The following is a 15,993-nucleotide window of genomic DNA, read 5'->3' as shown; positions in this document are numbered from 1 at the left end:
ATATATAAACAGTAGTTTATATATACTGTATGTGTATATATATATATATATATATATATATTTTTTTTTTTTTTTTTTTAATGAGAATGATTAAAAAGTAGTCATAACGTCCATCCGCTGTCAACCCTCCCCTCTCAAATGGATTGGACGTCTATGGTAGCCAATGAGTAATGTAAAATGTGAAAAGTAAACCTTTTGTGTATTATTCATTCATTGTTGAGCACTTTCTGCTGTGGCCACCACGGGGCAGTATAATGCAGAGATACATACTGTAAATTGATGGTCACAACCTCTCTTTAAATGAGAGTAATTGACTAGTCTCATGAAAAAAATCAATTAAAATGACGTTTTGAAAAATGTTCCTTTGTCGGAGCTTATAAAAGTGTTTTCAATTCTAAATGGCTTTTGCTTCCATTGTGGAGGTCAACCAGAACAGCAAAGGTCAATTAGAAGAGCCCCCCGCCGCAGCTTTGCCTGCCCTCTGCCCTTTGACCTCTCAACTTTGCCCTTTTCCCAATTCAAAATGGCCGCTCGTTAGAAGAGGTTGCGGCCGGCGCCTGTTCCCGGGTGACAAACGTCCCCGTTGTCCGCGGCGATGAAAGCCACTCGGCGCACTCTTTTTAACCTTTTGTTTCCTGAGCCGCGGACCCCCCGCCTGCTGCCCGCCATGAAGAAAACGGACATAATCTAACCCTCCAAAGCTTTTCTCTCGCCTGTGGAATCCAACGGCGGGCCCTTGTTAACACATGAAAGTCTTGTTTGGAGCACTCCAGCTGCATTAAAGCCCCCGTTTTGGGAATTTGATTTTACTTCAGTTCAGCCTCATGATGCCAAACACACACTTGTTATCATTACATCAGGGGAAAAAAATGTGATCATAATTTTATCAGAAAAATTATGCGAAATGAGAAAAATCTGACAATCACGAAGTAAATTTTTAAAAAAAAGATTCGTGGCATGTTTACAGAACAAATTTTTGGATGGATGGATGGATGGATGGATGGATGGATGGATGGATGGATGGATGGATGGATGGATGGATGGATGGATGGATGGATGGATGGATGGATGGATGGATGGATGGATGGATGGATGGATGGATGGATGGATGGATGGATGGATGGATGGATGGATGGATGGATGGATTTTATTTATATGTAATTTTATAAAGATAAAAAGGTTACAAAATTATGTGAAAAAGTGTTTTATGAAAGATTTAAATTCTGTTATTGTCAGAAAATTTTTGAAGAAGGAAGTTATTCTCGGTCAATATGGTTATAATTATGAAAAAATATTGCATTTTCACAACAGTTAAATGTTGTAATTTGAAGAGAAAACATTTGTAATTTTCTAGGTAGGTGAATAAAATTGAAAATGTTCAGAAAAATGACAAGTTCTGTTATGACAAAAGAACTTTTTCATAATTTATGGCTAAAAAAAGATTGCATTTTCTGAGAATGTTTTGTTAAAATTATTAAATTGTTTAATAAATTTATGTAGATAACCTTTAAGGAGAAAAGTCATTACATTAAACATACAGGTAGTCCTCGGGTAACGACGTACCCGAATCATGATTTCGACTCAACAACGCTGGTGTCTTGTCCGCCATTTTGTATCCAGTCGTTTTTTTAAGTCGTTTAAATTGTACCTTATTGTACCTCACAGTATCTTGTTTTTTTACTTTATTGATATGATCCTTCTGCCCTTTGGCGAATCGTGTATTTGATTATAAGAGCAGTTAGTATGTATGCGCATACACATGAGGAAGAGCGCATTTATGACAACAAAGAAGTTGCACAGTCAAGTGATAGAGAGAGGGGAAAGTTTAAGGTTTAGCTCGTTGTCAAGCTATGACTTAGCTCCAACTTCTTGGCGAGGACAGTACAATGATGTGTAATACATTTTTTTTGATTGTTATTTTGAGATTTATGGGGTATTTAGGGGTAGTTAAATGGATAATTCCAATTTAGGCGGACATTCAGGTTTCGTCGCCAGTGTAGGAACGGAATTCCTTAGTAGCCCGAGGATTGCCTGTAATGTAAAAATTGTATTCTAAAGCATTTTATAACATAAGTGTTATAATTGGTAGCCCTCCCAGTTCAAATGATTTGGACGTCTATAACCATCAATGGCAAATAATGAGTAACAATAGATGTAATAATAATATAATGTATATTATATAACATATATACGTAATAACAGACATAATCAAATCAAACAAAAAAATGAAAGCGTTTTTTTTCCACACTTTTTGCTTCATTTAAATGTACATTCTCCTCCTAGTTTGTCGTTCTACGCAGAGGATAAAGAATGTACTGTATGTTCACACTTGAGTTTCTTCCCTTGTTGTGGCCACCGTCGCACATTTGATGGCGTGGTGGGCGGCCTTCCAACGCTCTCCATGGATGAATGTCATCATTTTCAATTGGGAAGCAAAAGAGGAGATTGACAGATGGGAGCTGGATTAGCAGCCTCGCTTTGAAGCGCCTCCAATGTTGTCTTATGTGTGTGTTGCAGGTGCGAAAGAGATTGATATTGCCGCGACCCTGGAGCACTTGAGAGACCAGAGAGCCGGCATGGTCCACACAAAGGTAGGAACCCCCACCACCCCCCACCCCCACCCCCCAACCACCCTCCTTGCCTTTGAGCTGGAGTGGTTGGAGCGAGTGAAGGAGGAGATGAAAAGAAAACATGTCGCTATTGTTTACTAACTCCTCCTTAATGAAGAAAGTTTTAACAGAGCTGTTTGATTGGATGCCAGTGACAGGTTTTTCTAACGAACACTACAAATATTTACTGCTTCAAATTTGAAAGTATAAATAGGTAATATGGAATATAGGCTGGTAAGCAGAATGTCAGTTTTTTGGGTGAGTAGTACTTTTGTTTTAGTGATTTATACAAATTGAAATGACATTAACATGGACATTTCAAGGTCATTTTGGACATTTTAAGGGTTAGTTTAAAAAAAAATCTGCCCCAAAAGCCACTTTTGTTCAGATATGTGAAATTTTGTGGGGCTGTTCATCATAACTAGATGCACAGGGCTGTTCAACATAACTAGATGGACAAAAAAGCCTCAAAAAAGTCATACCCAAAATTATACAGAAATTCTTCCATTGTGCTTGAAAACATCTCTTTCCTTCTAAAATAATTCAGCACTCAAAGCCAATTTTGTTCAGATACTTAAAATTTGTTGTTTTTTTCCCATCAAATCTTGATGCACAAAAAAGTCTCAAGAAGCCACAACCCAAAATACATAGAAAATCTTCTATTCTGCTTGAAAACATCCATTTCCTTCCAAAAAAATAAAAAATAAAAAATCAGCCTCCATAGCCAGTTTTGTCTAGGTACATGAAACTTTGCGTATATTTTCATCATAACTGGATACACAAAATCCCCTCAAGAAGCCATACCCAAATTACACAGAAATCCTTCCATTGTGCTTGAAAACATCAATTTCCTTCCCATAGAATTCAGCACCCAAAGCCAATTTAGTTCAGCTACTTAAAATTTTTGGGGGGTTATCATCATATTTTGATGCACAAAAAAGACTCAAGAAGCCACAACCATAGACTCCACCATCAGTTGACAATACAACTCCCAAAGACAATGTGCCACGCCTTCCCATAGGGAGCCGACCCAGGCAGAATGTTGAGTTGGCTTTCACTGTGATAAACTCAAACACACGCTGCGTTGTAACGCCGGATTTAGGTGGAAATAGGGCGAAGGTTTTACTGCATATAAGCAGGCAGGAGTGTCTCAAGACTGATTTTGTCGAGGATTCATAGTAATTATTGTATTAAATAGCACCACTATGCATGCACTTTGAAACATTGTGAAAACAAATCAATGGATAAAATTCGTGTAACTTGAAATATTTACGTAAAATGAACGATAACTACCCGTTTTTTGCTTCATACCAAGAATATAGACTCTTTTACATTCATATCTATAGAAATTCCGCGATATAAGAATTTATTTACAAGAATTTTCAACTGAAAAAGCTCTTTGTTTCGTGACGGCCGCCATGTTGGATTACACAATTCCGTAACTTCGGCTTGAAATATTTACGTAAACTTAACAACAACTGCCAGTTTTATGCTTTTAACCAAGAATCTAGACTGTTTTATGTTCACATCTATGGACATTCCGTGATTTAAGCCTTTATTTACAAGAATTTTCAACTTAAAAAGCTCTTTGTTTTGTGACGGCCACCATGTTGTATTTTGTATCTCTACACAATAGCAGAATTCAACCTAAATAAATTGTGATTGTATGTAAAAAAATGCAAATTTTGCTCTTCGCGCTTTGTTTCGTGACAGCCGCCATGTTGGATTACACAATTCCGTAACTTTGGCTTGAAATATTTACGCAAATGAACAACAACTGCCAGTTTTTTGCTTTTAACCAACAATCTAGATCAGGGGTCCCCAAACTACGGCCCGCGGGCCGGATACGGCCCGCAGCCACATTTGGTCCGGCCCCCTGAACAACAACAACAAAAAAATTTTGTTTAAAAAAAAAAAAAAAAAAAATTTTTTTTTTTTTTTTCTTCAATAGAGTTATTTATGTCCTGGCTTTTTTCTGTGAAGAACTGAGCAATGGTTATTTGGTTATTATCTATTTAATTAATACAGTATTATTATATTACATTACATTATATTATATTATATTATATTCAGGGGTGCACATAAGTGGTCCGCACATGCGTACTGGACGTAGACAAACGCGCTGTCCCTCAACGGCTTCCATACGCTTTTGCGTACCGATGGCTGACCACTATTTGCGGCGGACACGAAAAAATAACTTCTCAAAATGTCGATGAGGCAGGCCACACTGAGTAATTACTTCCGTGTTCCCCCACCCCCGTCAAAAGACAGACAGACGACAGAGACGTCACCGGAGCTACCAAAAAAAAGGACTTTTGCTGAAAAGTGGCTACAGGAGGTACCATGGCTAGAAGTGAATGATGCTCGCACGGAAATGCGGTACAAAATGTGCCGTGAGAATCCCAATGTCGCCGATTAGAGCAACGCATTTTATGTAGGGTCAAAGAATTTCAGCCATCCAAACTTTGAAAAGCACGAAAAAAACAGAGAGCATGTGGCAATTAAGCAAACTATCGATGTCAAACAGGACCCCACTCGCCCTATGGACATGTGGCGGAATAGGGCGGAATAAAGGTAATGAACAGCGACATGCACTGACAAACGTGTTTTTGCTCGCATTTTACAAAGCTAAACATACACGTTCAATGAGGTCTTATGAGGAGGACATCCCACTTTTAAAAAGGCTTGGAGTTAATGTGGGAGCCGCATAATGCCCTTTATTTTGAATTGGTGCTTTTATGTTTATTTCTTTACATTTCACTTCAAAGTAATGGCAATTTTGTTGTGCCAGTTGATGTTAATCAAGCATTAACTGTTAATATAATTAATCAAAGTTAATTGGCTCTAAGTAAAGCTTGTCATAAATTTATCGCATCAGGTGGGTCGGCTCTCAAGCTCAATGAGGACCAAGTCACATCTCCAGGTCCTCCTCTGAGAACCTGGGCAAAAAAATTATGTGCACCCCTGATTATATTGTATTGTATTATATTATATTATATTATATTAAGGGCTGTCAAAGTTATCGCGTTAACGGGCGGTAATTAATTTTTTTCATTAATCACGTTAACATATTTGACGCAATTAACGCATATGCCCCGCTCAAACAGATTAAAATGACAGCAGTGTCATGTCCACTTGTTACTTGTGTTTTTTGTCTCCCTCTGCTGGCGCTTGGGTGCGACTGATTTTATGCACCATGAGCATTGTGTAATTCTTGACATCAACAATGGTGAGCTACTAGTTAATTTTTTTGATTGAAAATTTTACCAATTTTATTAAAACATTAAGAGGGGTTTTAACATAAAATTTCTATAATTTGTACTAAAATCTATCTTTTAAGAACTACAAGTCGTTCTATCCAGGGATTGCTTTGACAGAATATTAATGTTAATGCCATCTTGTTGATTTATTGTTATAATAAACAAATACAGTACTTATGTACAGTATGTTGAATGTATATATCCATCTTGTGTCTTATCTTTCCATTCCAACAATAATTTACAGAAAAATAAGGCATATTTTAGAGATGTTTGAATTGCGATTAATTACGATTAATTTTTAAGCTGTGATTAACTCGCTTAAAAATTTTAATCGTTTGACAGCCCTAATTATATTATATTATACTATATTATATTATATCATTTTTATTTTATTGACTTTGGTTCCGTGAAGAATCCAGAAAGGGTTATTTGATTGTGGCTTTCTGAAAAACAATACATTTTTACATTTAGGCACTCCTGCAATCGTCACACTTTTTCTGTTACAAACTGACCCCGGCCCCTCATCAGAGAAGAGAAGGGTTATGTGGCCCTCACAGGAAAAAGTTTGGGGACCCCTGATCTAGACTGTTTTACGTTCACATCTATGGACATTCCGCGATTTAAGCATTTATTTACAAGAATTTTCAACTTATAAAGCTCTTTGTTTTGTGACGGCCACCGTGTTGGATTTTGTATCGCTACACAATAGCAGAATTCAACCTAAATAAGTTGTGATTGTATATAGAAAAATGCAAATTTTGATTTTGTTGAGTAAAATTAAGATGGTTCTGCATGCTTTCCTAAAGTATTAAGTTTCTGATGTGAAAATTCAGTGATTTATTAGCTGTAGTTGCTATTTTGGGCAAAAACCTATGTTATATGTGAAATATTGCTATTGATCCTGAAAATATAGGTCATTATCTCCGCATTGGTGATTTTTATGCATCTAGCGTAAAAGTTGAGAATTTTATAGCCATTATACGTACTTGTATAAAGAAATGATTCATCTGGATTTTATTGGGGAGCAAATTCGAATTTTTTTATGTCGCTGCTCATTGAGATTCATATGTGCCTAAGGGAGGTGCCTGTTTTGGTTTTAGGTTGCTAGCTGCTTTGGTTCTGAAAATATTTGAATTTTAATTTTTTTAAAAATAGGCCCCCTACGGATCAGCCCCGAGCCCCGTCAACTGATACTGAAGTCTATGCCACAACCCAAAATACACAGAGAATCTTCCATTCTGCTTGAAAGAGATCAATTTACTCCTCCACAAAAGAAAAACATAAACAATAATCACCCCCCCAAAGCCAATTTTGCCAAGGTACATGAAATTTTGGTGAATCTGTTCATCGCAGCTGAATGCACAAAAAACCCTCAAGAAGCTACAACCCAAAATACACAGGAAATCTTCTATTCTGCCTGAAAAACATCCATGTCCTTTAAACAGGAAAACAATCATCCCCCAAAGCCGATTTTGTTTAGATACATGAAATTTGGTGAAGCTTTTCATCATATCTAGATGCACAGAAAGGCCTCAAGAAGCCACAATGGTAACACTTTGTTTGACAGTTGATGCATAAGACTGTCATAAGACCGTCATAATTATGACATGGCACGGTCATGAGCATTAATGAATGCCTATGACAGATGTCATTAAGTGGCATCTGGCAAATTGTGCTACTCTTGAATGGATGTAAAAGATTGGTCATAAATGGATTTAGTGACATAAGCATCCATTAATGCACATGACAGTGTCATGTCACAATTATGACGGTTTTATGACAGTCATATGAACCCACTGTCAAATACTGTTACCACCACAACCCAAAATTTACAGAAAATCTTATATTCTGCTTGAAAACATTTGTTTCCTGCAAAAAGAAAAAAATCAGCCCTCAAAGCCATTTTTGTTCAGGTACATAATATTTGGTGGGGCTGTTCATCGTAAGTAGATCCTCAAAAAAACCTCAAGAACCCATGCCTGAAAACACAAAGGAAGTCACCATTTTGCTCCAAAACATCAATTTCACAATCATTTGAGCTGTGTCCGTTTGTCCTTCGAAGAAAATTCAACCCCCAACGCCAATTTACCTCAGCGACACGACATTCGGTAGACTAGTCGATCCTGATTAGACGCATAAAAAAGTCTTGAGAACCCATGTTTTAAACGACACAGAAAGTCTGCCATTTCTGTTTCAAGTGTCCATTTCAAGGGTACTTCTAAGGCTGACAATCCCTCAAGATTTTGTCAGATGGCAACCAATTTAAAAGTACGTTACGCGACAGATGTGAGGCGCAAACTGCCGGCCCCTCCCGACCGAAGCCGTAAAAGCCTCACGGAGACGGATGGATACATATTTCTGACATCACACGGCGCAGAAAATAGAAAGAGCCGATCGGCCACCGGCGGCTCGTCCGTATCGATCGCGTCTCCCTTCAAGCCTCGCTGTTTGTTGACACATCTAAAGGCCTCCGCACACCTACGCTCTTCCTTTTTTTTTTTTGGGCCCCTGAGCCAGGGGAGACGAGTGCAAAAACAGCAGCAGTTCTGTGGGGGCAAACATCAATCACGCTGTTGCTTTGCTCTGGAGGGGAAAAAAGCTGCGATAGAAAAACAATAGTGAAGCGAGTCCATCAAAGCAACAGTGATATGTAAGAATGCTGAAGTCATCGGCTGCCATTGCCGGCATTAGACGTCCAATTTGGGACGTCTAGTGCCGGCAATGGCGCTTTATTTAATATGAGCATTCACAGCAAGTATTCAGGGGCACGGGTTACGACAGCGGACATCTATTCAAAAGTTATCATTCAGGGTTTATGCAGGTAATTAAAAAGCATTAAAAGTCATTCAATGGATTTTGTCAAATTCAGGCCTTAAAAAGCATTAAACTCGATATTCGATGCATTAAAAATTAGGAAAACTTGAGAGGTAAAGAAACCTTTTTTTATTAGAGTTGTTCGATATTATCGGGTTGCCATTAATATCGGCTGATAAAATCATTTTGAAATGATATTGGATAATATCGACTAGGGTTGTTCCGATCATGTTTTTTTGCTCCCGATCCGATCCCGATCGTTTTAGTTTGAGTATCTGCCGATCCCGATATTTCCCGATCCGATTGCTTTTTTTTTTGCTCCCGATTCAATTCCAATCATTCCCGATAATTTTTCCTGATCATATACTGTACATTTTGGCAATGCATTAAGAAAAAAATGAATAAAACTCGGACGAATATATACATTCAACATACAGTACATAAGTACTGTATTTGTTTATTATGACAATAAATCCTCAAGATGGCATTTACATTATTAACATTCTTTCTGTGAGAGGGATCCACGGATAGAAAGACTTGTAATTCTTAAAGGATTAATGTGACCTTGTATATTGTGACTAAATATTGCCATCTAGTGTATTTGTTGAGCTTTCAGTAAATGATACTGTAGCCATTTAACTTCTGCCCAAATGCATGATGGGAAGTGCAACCATGACTGTGCGTAGTGGTACCAATTGATATATCTTCTCTGCGTTGGGAAATAAAATAGGGTGTTAAGAAAAAGATCAATTACTACCTTTCTTCCCCACATTGCTTCCCACGATATTTCTAATTGTTGAGACAGGGATTGTAAGGCTTTAGCCAATTAAAAAAAAGCTTCAAAGGCTGCCAAAATTCTCTCTACTCATTTAACATTGCCCAACTCTATGTATTCGTAAAACGGTGCTATTATAGATTGAACGCGACAATGCGTGAGTGGGTAGTACAGCGCATGCATCAATTGCGTTAAATATTTAAAAGTTATTACCGCCGATAACACGATAAATTTGATAGCCCTAGTTTAAGCCAAAACTAAAGACTCTGGATGAGTGTAAGACATTTTGTCTGTAACATTAAATACAATTAGAAAACGATTTAATTAAATATATATATATATATGTATGTATGTATTAAAAAAGTCATGTCCGATATTTTTTTGCCGATTCCGATACTTTGAAAATGACGTGATCGGACCCGATCGATCGACATCCCGATCGATCGGGACATCTCTAATATCGAAATTGGTTTCACATTAACGGTTTTAGGCCAATATATGTATTTGCCTTCAAGTGCCTGTAACTCCACCTAAAAAAAATCCTAAATAGCATTATTATGTGAATTAAAATCATATTTTGAGACAATTCGACTATATACAACAATTTGGCAAAGCGCAGATAACGAGAAATGACTGTTTTAATCTGCTGTTTAGCCCCGCCTGTCATTATAACGCTCTAGCGACTCCAGCTGGGTGATGACGTCGGCAGAGTCATGATTTCAGCTCATTTAGAATTCAGCCCGTTGAGGGGGAGGATTCAGAATGAGGAAAATGCGACAGAGAGCAGCAAAATGTCATCGTTGTTTTAATCTCTCTACTCCAATATCATGGAGTAGTAATATACTAAACACGAATAAAGCAGAAAAATGCTTGGCTTTATTAAATGCTTCATTGAGTGAGTCCACTCAAATCCAAAGCTGCTCACTTACACACAATGAGTTGCCACAGCAACTGTTTTGAAGCGCTTTGAAGCTCGGTTCTCCAGGGCACTCACTGCGACCAACAACGAGCAGGGAGAGGCAGGAAGGGTGAGACTACGCGATAAACTCGTGACAGCTGTTTTTTTCTTTTTTTACTTGAAAAAAATATCCATGATTGACTGAGGGCGCAAAATTTGAAGCCGAAGTAGCGAGGGATCACTGTGTTTTAATTTTCGATCACAAAATGCATGTAGGCAACACTAATACCACAGCCGGATATCAAATAGTGGGTGCAAAATATTGTCTCACGGGCTGCAATTGGCCCCGAAGCCACAAGTTTGAGACCACTGTATATGAATGTAATCAAAATCATAATTTGAGCATGAAAGGGTTCAATGTTGTCGACGGCACGGAAATGAGAAATATCGGTGAATTGCCTTACAAATGTTGACAAATGTCATCCTGCAGGAGCAGTTTGAGTTTGCGCTGACGGCCGTGGCCGAGGAGGTCAACGCCATCCTCAAAGCGATGCCCCAGTGAAGGCCAACTCTTCCTCCACCTCTTCTTCTCCTTTAAATCTTGATATATACACACAAGAGTTTTCTGTATGTCGTGCGGCAATCACAGTGGCCAAAGGTTGCGTTCAGGTACCAGCAGAGCTGATCGGGCGCGCGATACACGTCGGAAATAAGGAGACCATGCGGTCCAATGAAAAGCATGTCCATGTTCGCTTTTGGGGGAGGAGACACTTTACTCCCAAACACTGATAAAGTCACACAATATTTTTTTGAAGAAACAAAGATTTCATATAGGAGATTTTATTTATTTATGTAAAGAATTTAGAAGGAAATCTTAAACTTGTGATTTTGTTGCTGTTGTTTTTCTTTGTTTACTGTCTTTAAAACAAATATTATTTATAAACATTAATTGAAATTATGAATATACAAATGTTAGCATATTATACGATAAAAAAAAATATTTTTACGTAAAAAAAAATCATAACAAAGTGCTAATATTGCAGGAGAAAATGCGAATATTAACGAAAATAAAATCATTAAAAAATTACAAATTCTCGTGCTTTTTACAGTTTTTTTTATTTTGAAGTAATTTTTATTTTTTTATATTATTTGAGAGAAGGAGTTATGAGGCAGGTAAATACAGTAAAAAAATCAGTTGTCCTTAAATCTTTATTCGCAATAATTAGGTCATATTTTTCCAAATTAATGTTATAGTATTACAATAATCATATCAAAATAGTACTATTTACTATTATAACTAACTTTCCGCATTATTACTAACCATACTTTTTAATGTAGTATAAGAAGCAAAGTTCCTCGCCTCCAATTTTTAACAAAAGTTTCAGCCATCACAAGTGGTTAAAAAAAATATTTGCCTGTGTTCAGAGGGGAAAATATTATGTAATACGTACTTTTTATTGGGCAGCGTCTCAGCAAGTGTGGTGTACAGAAGTACCTGAACGCAAGGTTCTGGTGCCACTGGCCAGCTGTAACGTCATGTCCAGTGAAGAGTTTGAGATCAAAAAACAATATCATTTTAAAAAGCAAACATATGCTAGTATATATACTTCTATGCGTATGTACAGTTGACTGTATGGATTGTGGTATTGTACAAATGATACACGTCGGACTTAGACGCCATCATTTTCTAACCATTAAAGTAAAAAGTATGATTCTAAGAGGATAAATAAAGTTGATATTATGCAAATATATGTAATATATGAGGAGGAGGAAATATTCAATATTTTATGACTCATTTGTCATGATATTACAAGAAAATGCTGCAATTATTATGAGAATACACTTGGAGGAATAGATGATTCCAAAAATCATTTCATTAAATTTCATTAAGATCTATGTTTACAAATATAAAATCCTAATGGTACAAGTTTTATGAGTCATATTATTGTAAAAGGGGAAAAAAAATTTTTTTTACTAAAGTTACACGTTAAAAACTTATGAGTTATTATTAATATGCATTTTGAGAGTCATAATATTCAAATTGTTGTAGTGGCTTGAGTAAAAAAAAGTGTGTGGTGGCGTCACACTTCCAATAATTTAACTTTTGTGAGAGAGTAATGTCAGAAATTTGTAAAAAGAAAGCAATTAATAGTGATGCACGATAATACATTTTTCAACCGATACCGATAATTGCCTCCTCGTTCCAGCCGATAACCGATAATGTCAAGCCGATAATTCAACTAAAAGATATACGTAACATTTTAAAGTGTTCACAAGAGCAAATATTACTGTGCAAACATAGAATTTATTGCTCTTTTTTCGACATCAAATGTGTGTGTCAAAAAAGTAGTGAATTCCAACATCTAAACAATGACATTGTCTGACATTGTGGAATGGTAAACTTTTAGCAGCGATTATTTACTGAGTAAATACCTAAGTTGCACGAAAATGCCTTTAAAACTAAGTAATTCCTAACATACAGTATATATCATTACTACAATGCAAAAACACACCTCCTTAAAACTAGTTAAAATTCCCTTAAAAAGTTTTAGGTGTAAATCTATTGGAAATATGTGAAATTATCTGCCAGTGTCTCAAGTAAATTTCACTCAGATTTCTTGAAATAAGAAAAATAGCTATCTGAAAATAAGCTTAACAGCCTTATTTTCAGCAATAGATTATTATATTTAATCCTTAAAAAATGTGTTTGTCAGAAATGTTCTTTATTCAAGAATAGATAAGGTCCAAAACATTATCTGAAAGCAATTTTTTCTTGATTTAGGTGCTTAATGAGTTGAACCGGAGATGAAGCGTTACTGATCGTCACAAACCCCGTAGTATGCTTTCAATTTGTTTACTATTAGCTTTAGCCTTTGCACTAGTGGTAGCCTTGTATTTGTTTCACGAATCATTGTGATGCAGCTTTAAACGGCTGATCACATTAGTGGTGTTGATTGAGGACGCTTTCTTTCGGCCTCGTGGAACTTCTGTTTCACACACGGAAAGGTAATCGCACACTTGTGATGGAGCCGCCATGATCTCAAGCATTTCATGTGTTGTCACTCATGTGATGGGGTTAAGGCGGCGATGCAGAATTGGACAAAACTGCATAGATTGCACACATTTGAAGACTAAATCCAGTATATAATTATCGGATTGGATTACCGGTTGATTTTTTTAAAAATCTGGATTATCTGTGTGACGCCACAATTGCCATTATCGGTAACCGATATTATTGTGCATCTTTAGTAATTGATCTTGAATGATAATATTAAAAGAAAAACAAGTATACTTTTAAAAAAAATGAAATAATGTTTCATAACAAACTAAAAAATTTCGGGACTAAAATAAAGCTATGAATGTGCGGGTTTGATGTTAGTTTTCACTACTTTTGTGGAAATAGTAGCAACGTATGCTAAACATATTGTTCATTTTTGCAAGAATAGTCAAAAATCAAAATCAATGATATTCTAATGTTTTCAGGATACGTCGGTTTTACGAGAATACTGTAAAGTCAGAACAAAACGGAACAAAATCCCTTTGCTGCAATTTTTTTTCGTCATAACTTTAAAAGTGTTTTCTTCCTATGACTCCTGCTATTGATTCAACAGCCTCCATAAATACAGTGGTACCTCTTCCTATGAAATTAATGGGTTCTGCAAGTAGTTTCGTAACTTGAAAATTCTGTAAACCGAGACGCGTATCCATGTAAATGCCCTAATCTGTTCCAAGCCCCCCAAAATTCAGAGATCAATCTTTTATAATGCATAAAAATGCATCAAAACATGTAATAAATACATGTTACAATTCTATTATGGCACAATAAACATAAAATTAGAGCTTTGCATAATATTAAAAAAAAAAAAAAAAAAACACGAATAAAGACTCATGTAAAGCTGTCGGAACACATGAATGAATGAATGAATGAATGAATGAAGAGGACGCTGGAATACACACATATACATACAGTAGAGGTCCCCTTTTTAGCCAATTGGATGCCAGGACTGGTAGGCAATAGCCAATAGCAGAGCTGCTATAAGTATGTTACGTTCAGTAAACTCCGGGAGCTGCGAGTACCAGCCATAATGTATTTTTGCCTTTTGTATCCTGAAATTCTTTCATAACAAGAGGCAATATTTTCCCCATTGAGGCGTGTCTTAACCTGAAAATTGTGTATGTAGAGACATTTGTAAGTAGAGGTACCACTGTAATAGAATTCTAAATGCATCTCTCGTTAGCTTGGCACCACGTGACCACTAATAATTATAACTACAAGTAGTGTCTTGAAGTGTTCCATCTATTTAACGAGTTGTTGTATCACGGATCCATTGTGATATGTTGTGCAACATTGACATTACTGTAGTATGACTTCCTCTACTAGAGTGAATAATGCCCACAATAATATTCACATTGATAATAAAGAGAAATAGAAACAATGCTGTCTTGTCTTTTTGATAACCTCCGTGCGTTTTCATGTGCATGTTATCACCCCCTGACCTCAACCCTGTTGAGAATGTTTTTTTCTTTGCAATGTTTGAGCTCATTTCTGGCCATTGGCGGAGCCACACGTCCAATTCATTTGGACTGGGAGCATAGATTTCACCATCAGTTGACAAGACAGCTCCCACAAACATTGCGCCACGCCTTCCCATTGGGGGCTGACCCAGGCAGAGCATTTGGATTTCACTATGATAAACACATGCTGCGTTCAAACGCCGGGTATAAGTGGAAAAAGAACAAATGTTATACTGCATATAAGCAGGCAGGAGTGTCTCAAGAGTGATTTGGTCGAGGATTCAAGGTAATTGTTATATAAAATATCCCCATGCATGCACTTGAGAATGTGAAAAAAATGCATGGAAAAAAATAACATCACTTTAGCTTGAAATATTCGTGTAAAATGAAAGATAACTGCCTGTTTTTTTGCTTTTAACCAAGAACCTACACTCTCTTATGTCCATATCTATAGAAATTCCGGGATGTATGCATTTATTTACAAGAATTTTCAACTTAAAAGGCTCTTTGTTTTGTGATTACCACCACTTTGGATTACACAATAGCGTAATTTTAACTTGCAATGTTTACATAAAATGAATGATAACTGCCTGGTTTTGTGCTTTTAACCAAGAATCTAGACTGTTCTATATTCATATCTATAGGAATTCTGGGATGTACGCATTTATTTACAAGAATTTTCAACTTAAAAAGCTCTTTGTTTTGTGATGGCCACCATGTTGTGTCCATACACAGTAGCGTAACTTTACATTTAAATGATCATGTAATTTTCGGCCAAATAATTTTTGGCAGAAAGGTAGTTATTTAGACATTTCTGCGTCCATACAAAAAGTTTGTATGTAACATTTCAACCAAAAAACGGGCCACATAGCCTGCAAAACGTGCTGAGGCAATATTCATATATTCGGAATATTCAACCAAAATAATGTGATTTTATACAGAAGAATGCAAATTTTGCTTTCATTGAGTAAAATTAAGATGATTCTGCATGCTTCCCTTATGTATTAAGTTTATGGTGTGAAAATTGATTTATTAGCTGTTGAAAACTTGCACTAAATAAAAAACATAAGTTGCAATTTTTGTCAAAAACCATAGGTGCAGTTTGACTTTTGGGGTAGGGGG

The 15,993-nt window shown here is 36.5% G+C and overlaps 1 protein-coding gene across 1 annotated transcript in view; it reads left to right on the top strand.

Moving 5' to 3' along the window:
- Positions 1-14,792, top strand: part of ptprn2 (protein tyrosine phosphatase receptor type N2) — a 290,172-nt gene extending 275,380 nt beyond the window's left edge. Inside the window, exons 21-22 of the mRNA XM_057823858.1 lie at positions 2,518-2,591; positions 10,847-14,792. Of these exons, the coding sequence (XP_057679841.1) occupies positions 2,518-2,591; positions 10,847-10,918 (146 nt within the window). The 3' untranslated portion in view covers positions 10,919-14,792. The remainder of the gene's footprint in view (positions 1-2,517; positions 2,592-10,846) is intronic.
- Positions 14,793-15,993: the final 1,201 nt, after the last annotated feature.

The sequence above is a fragment of the Corythoichthys intestinalis genome, chromosome 20 (genome assembly GCF_030265065.1).
Source record: "Corythoichthys intestinalis isolate RoL2023-P3 chromosome 20, ASM3026506v1, whole genome shotgun sequence".
NCBI classification, from domain to species: domain Eukaryota; kingdom Metazoa; phylum Chordata; class Actinopteri; order Syngnathiformes; family Syngnathidae; genus Corythoichthys; species Corythoichthys intestinalis.
The sequence above is the reverse complement of the archived record's forward strand: the minus strand, read 5'-3'. Positions and strand labels throughout refer to the sequence as shown.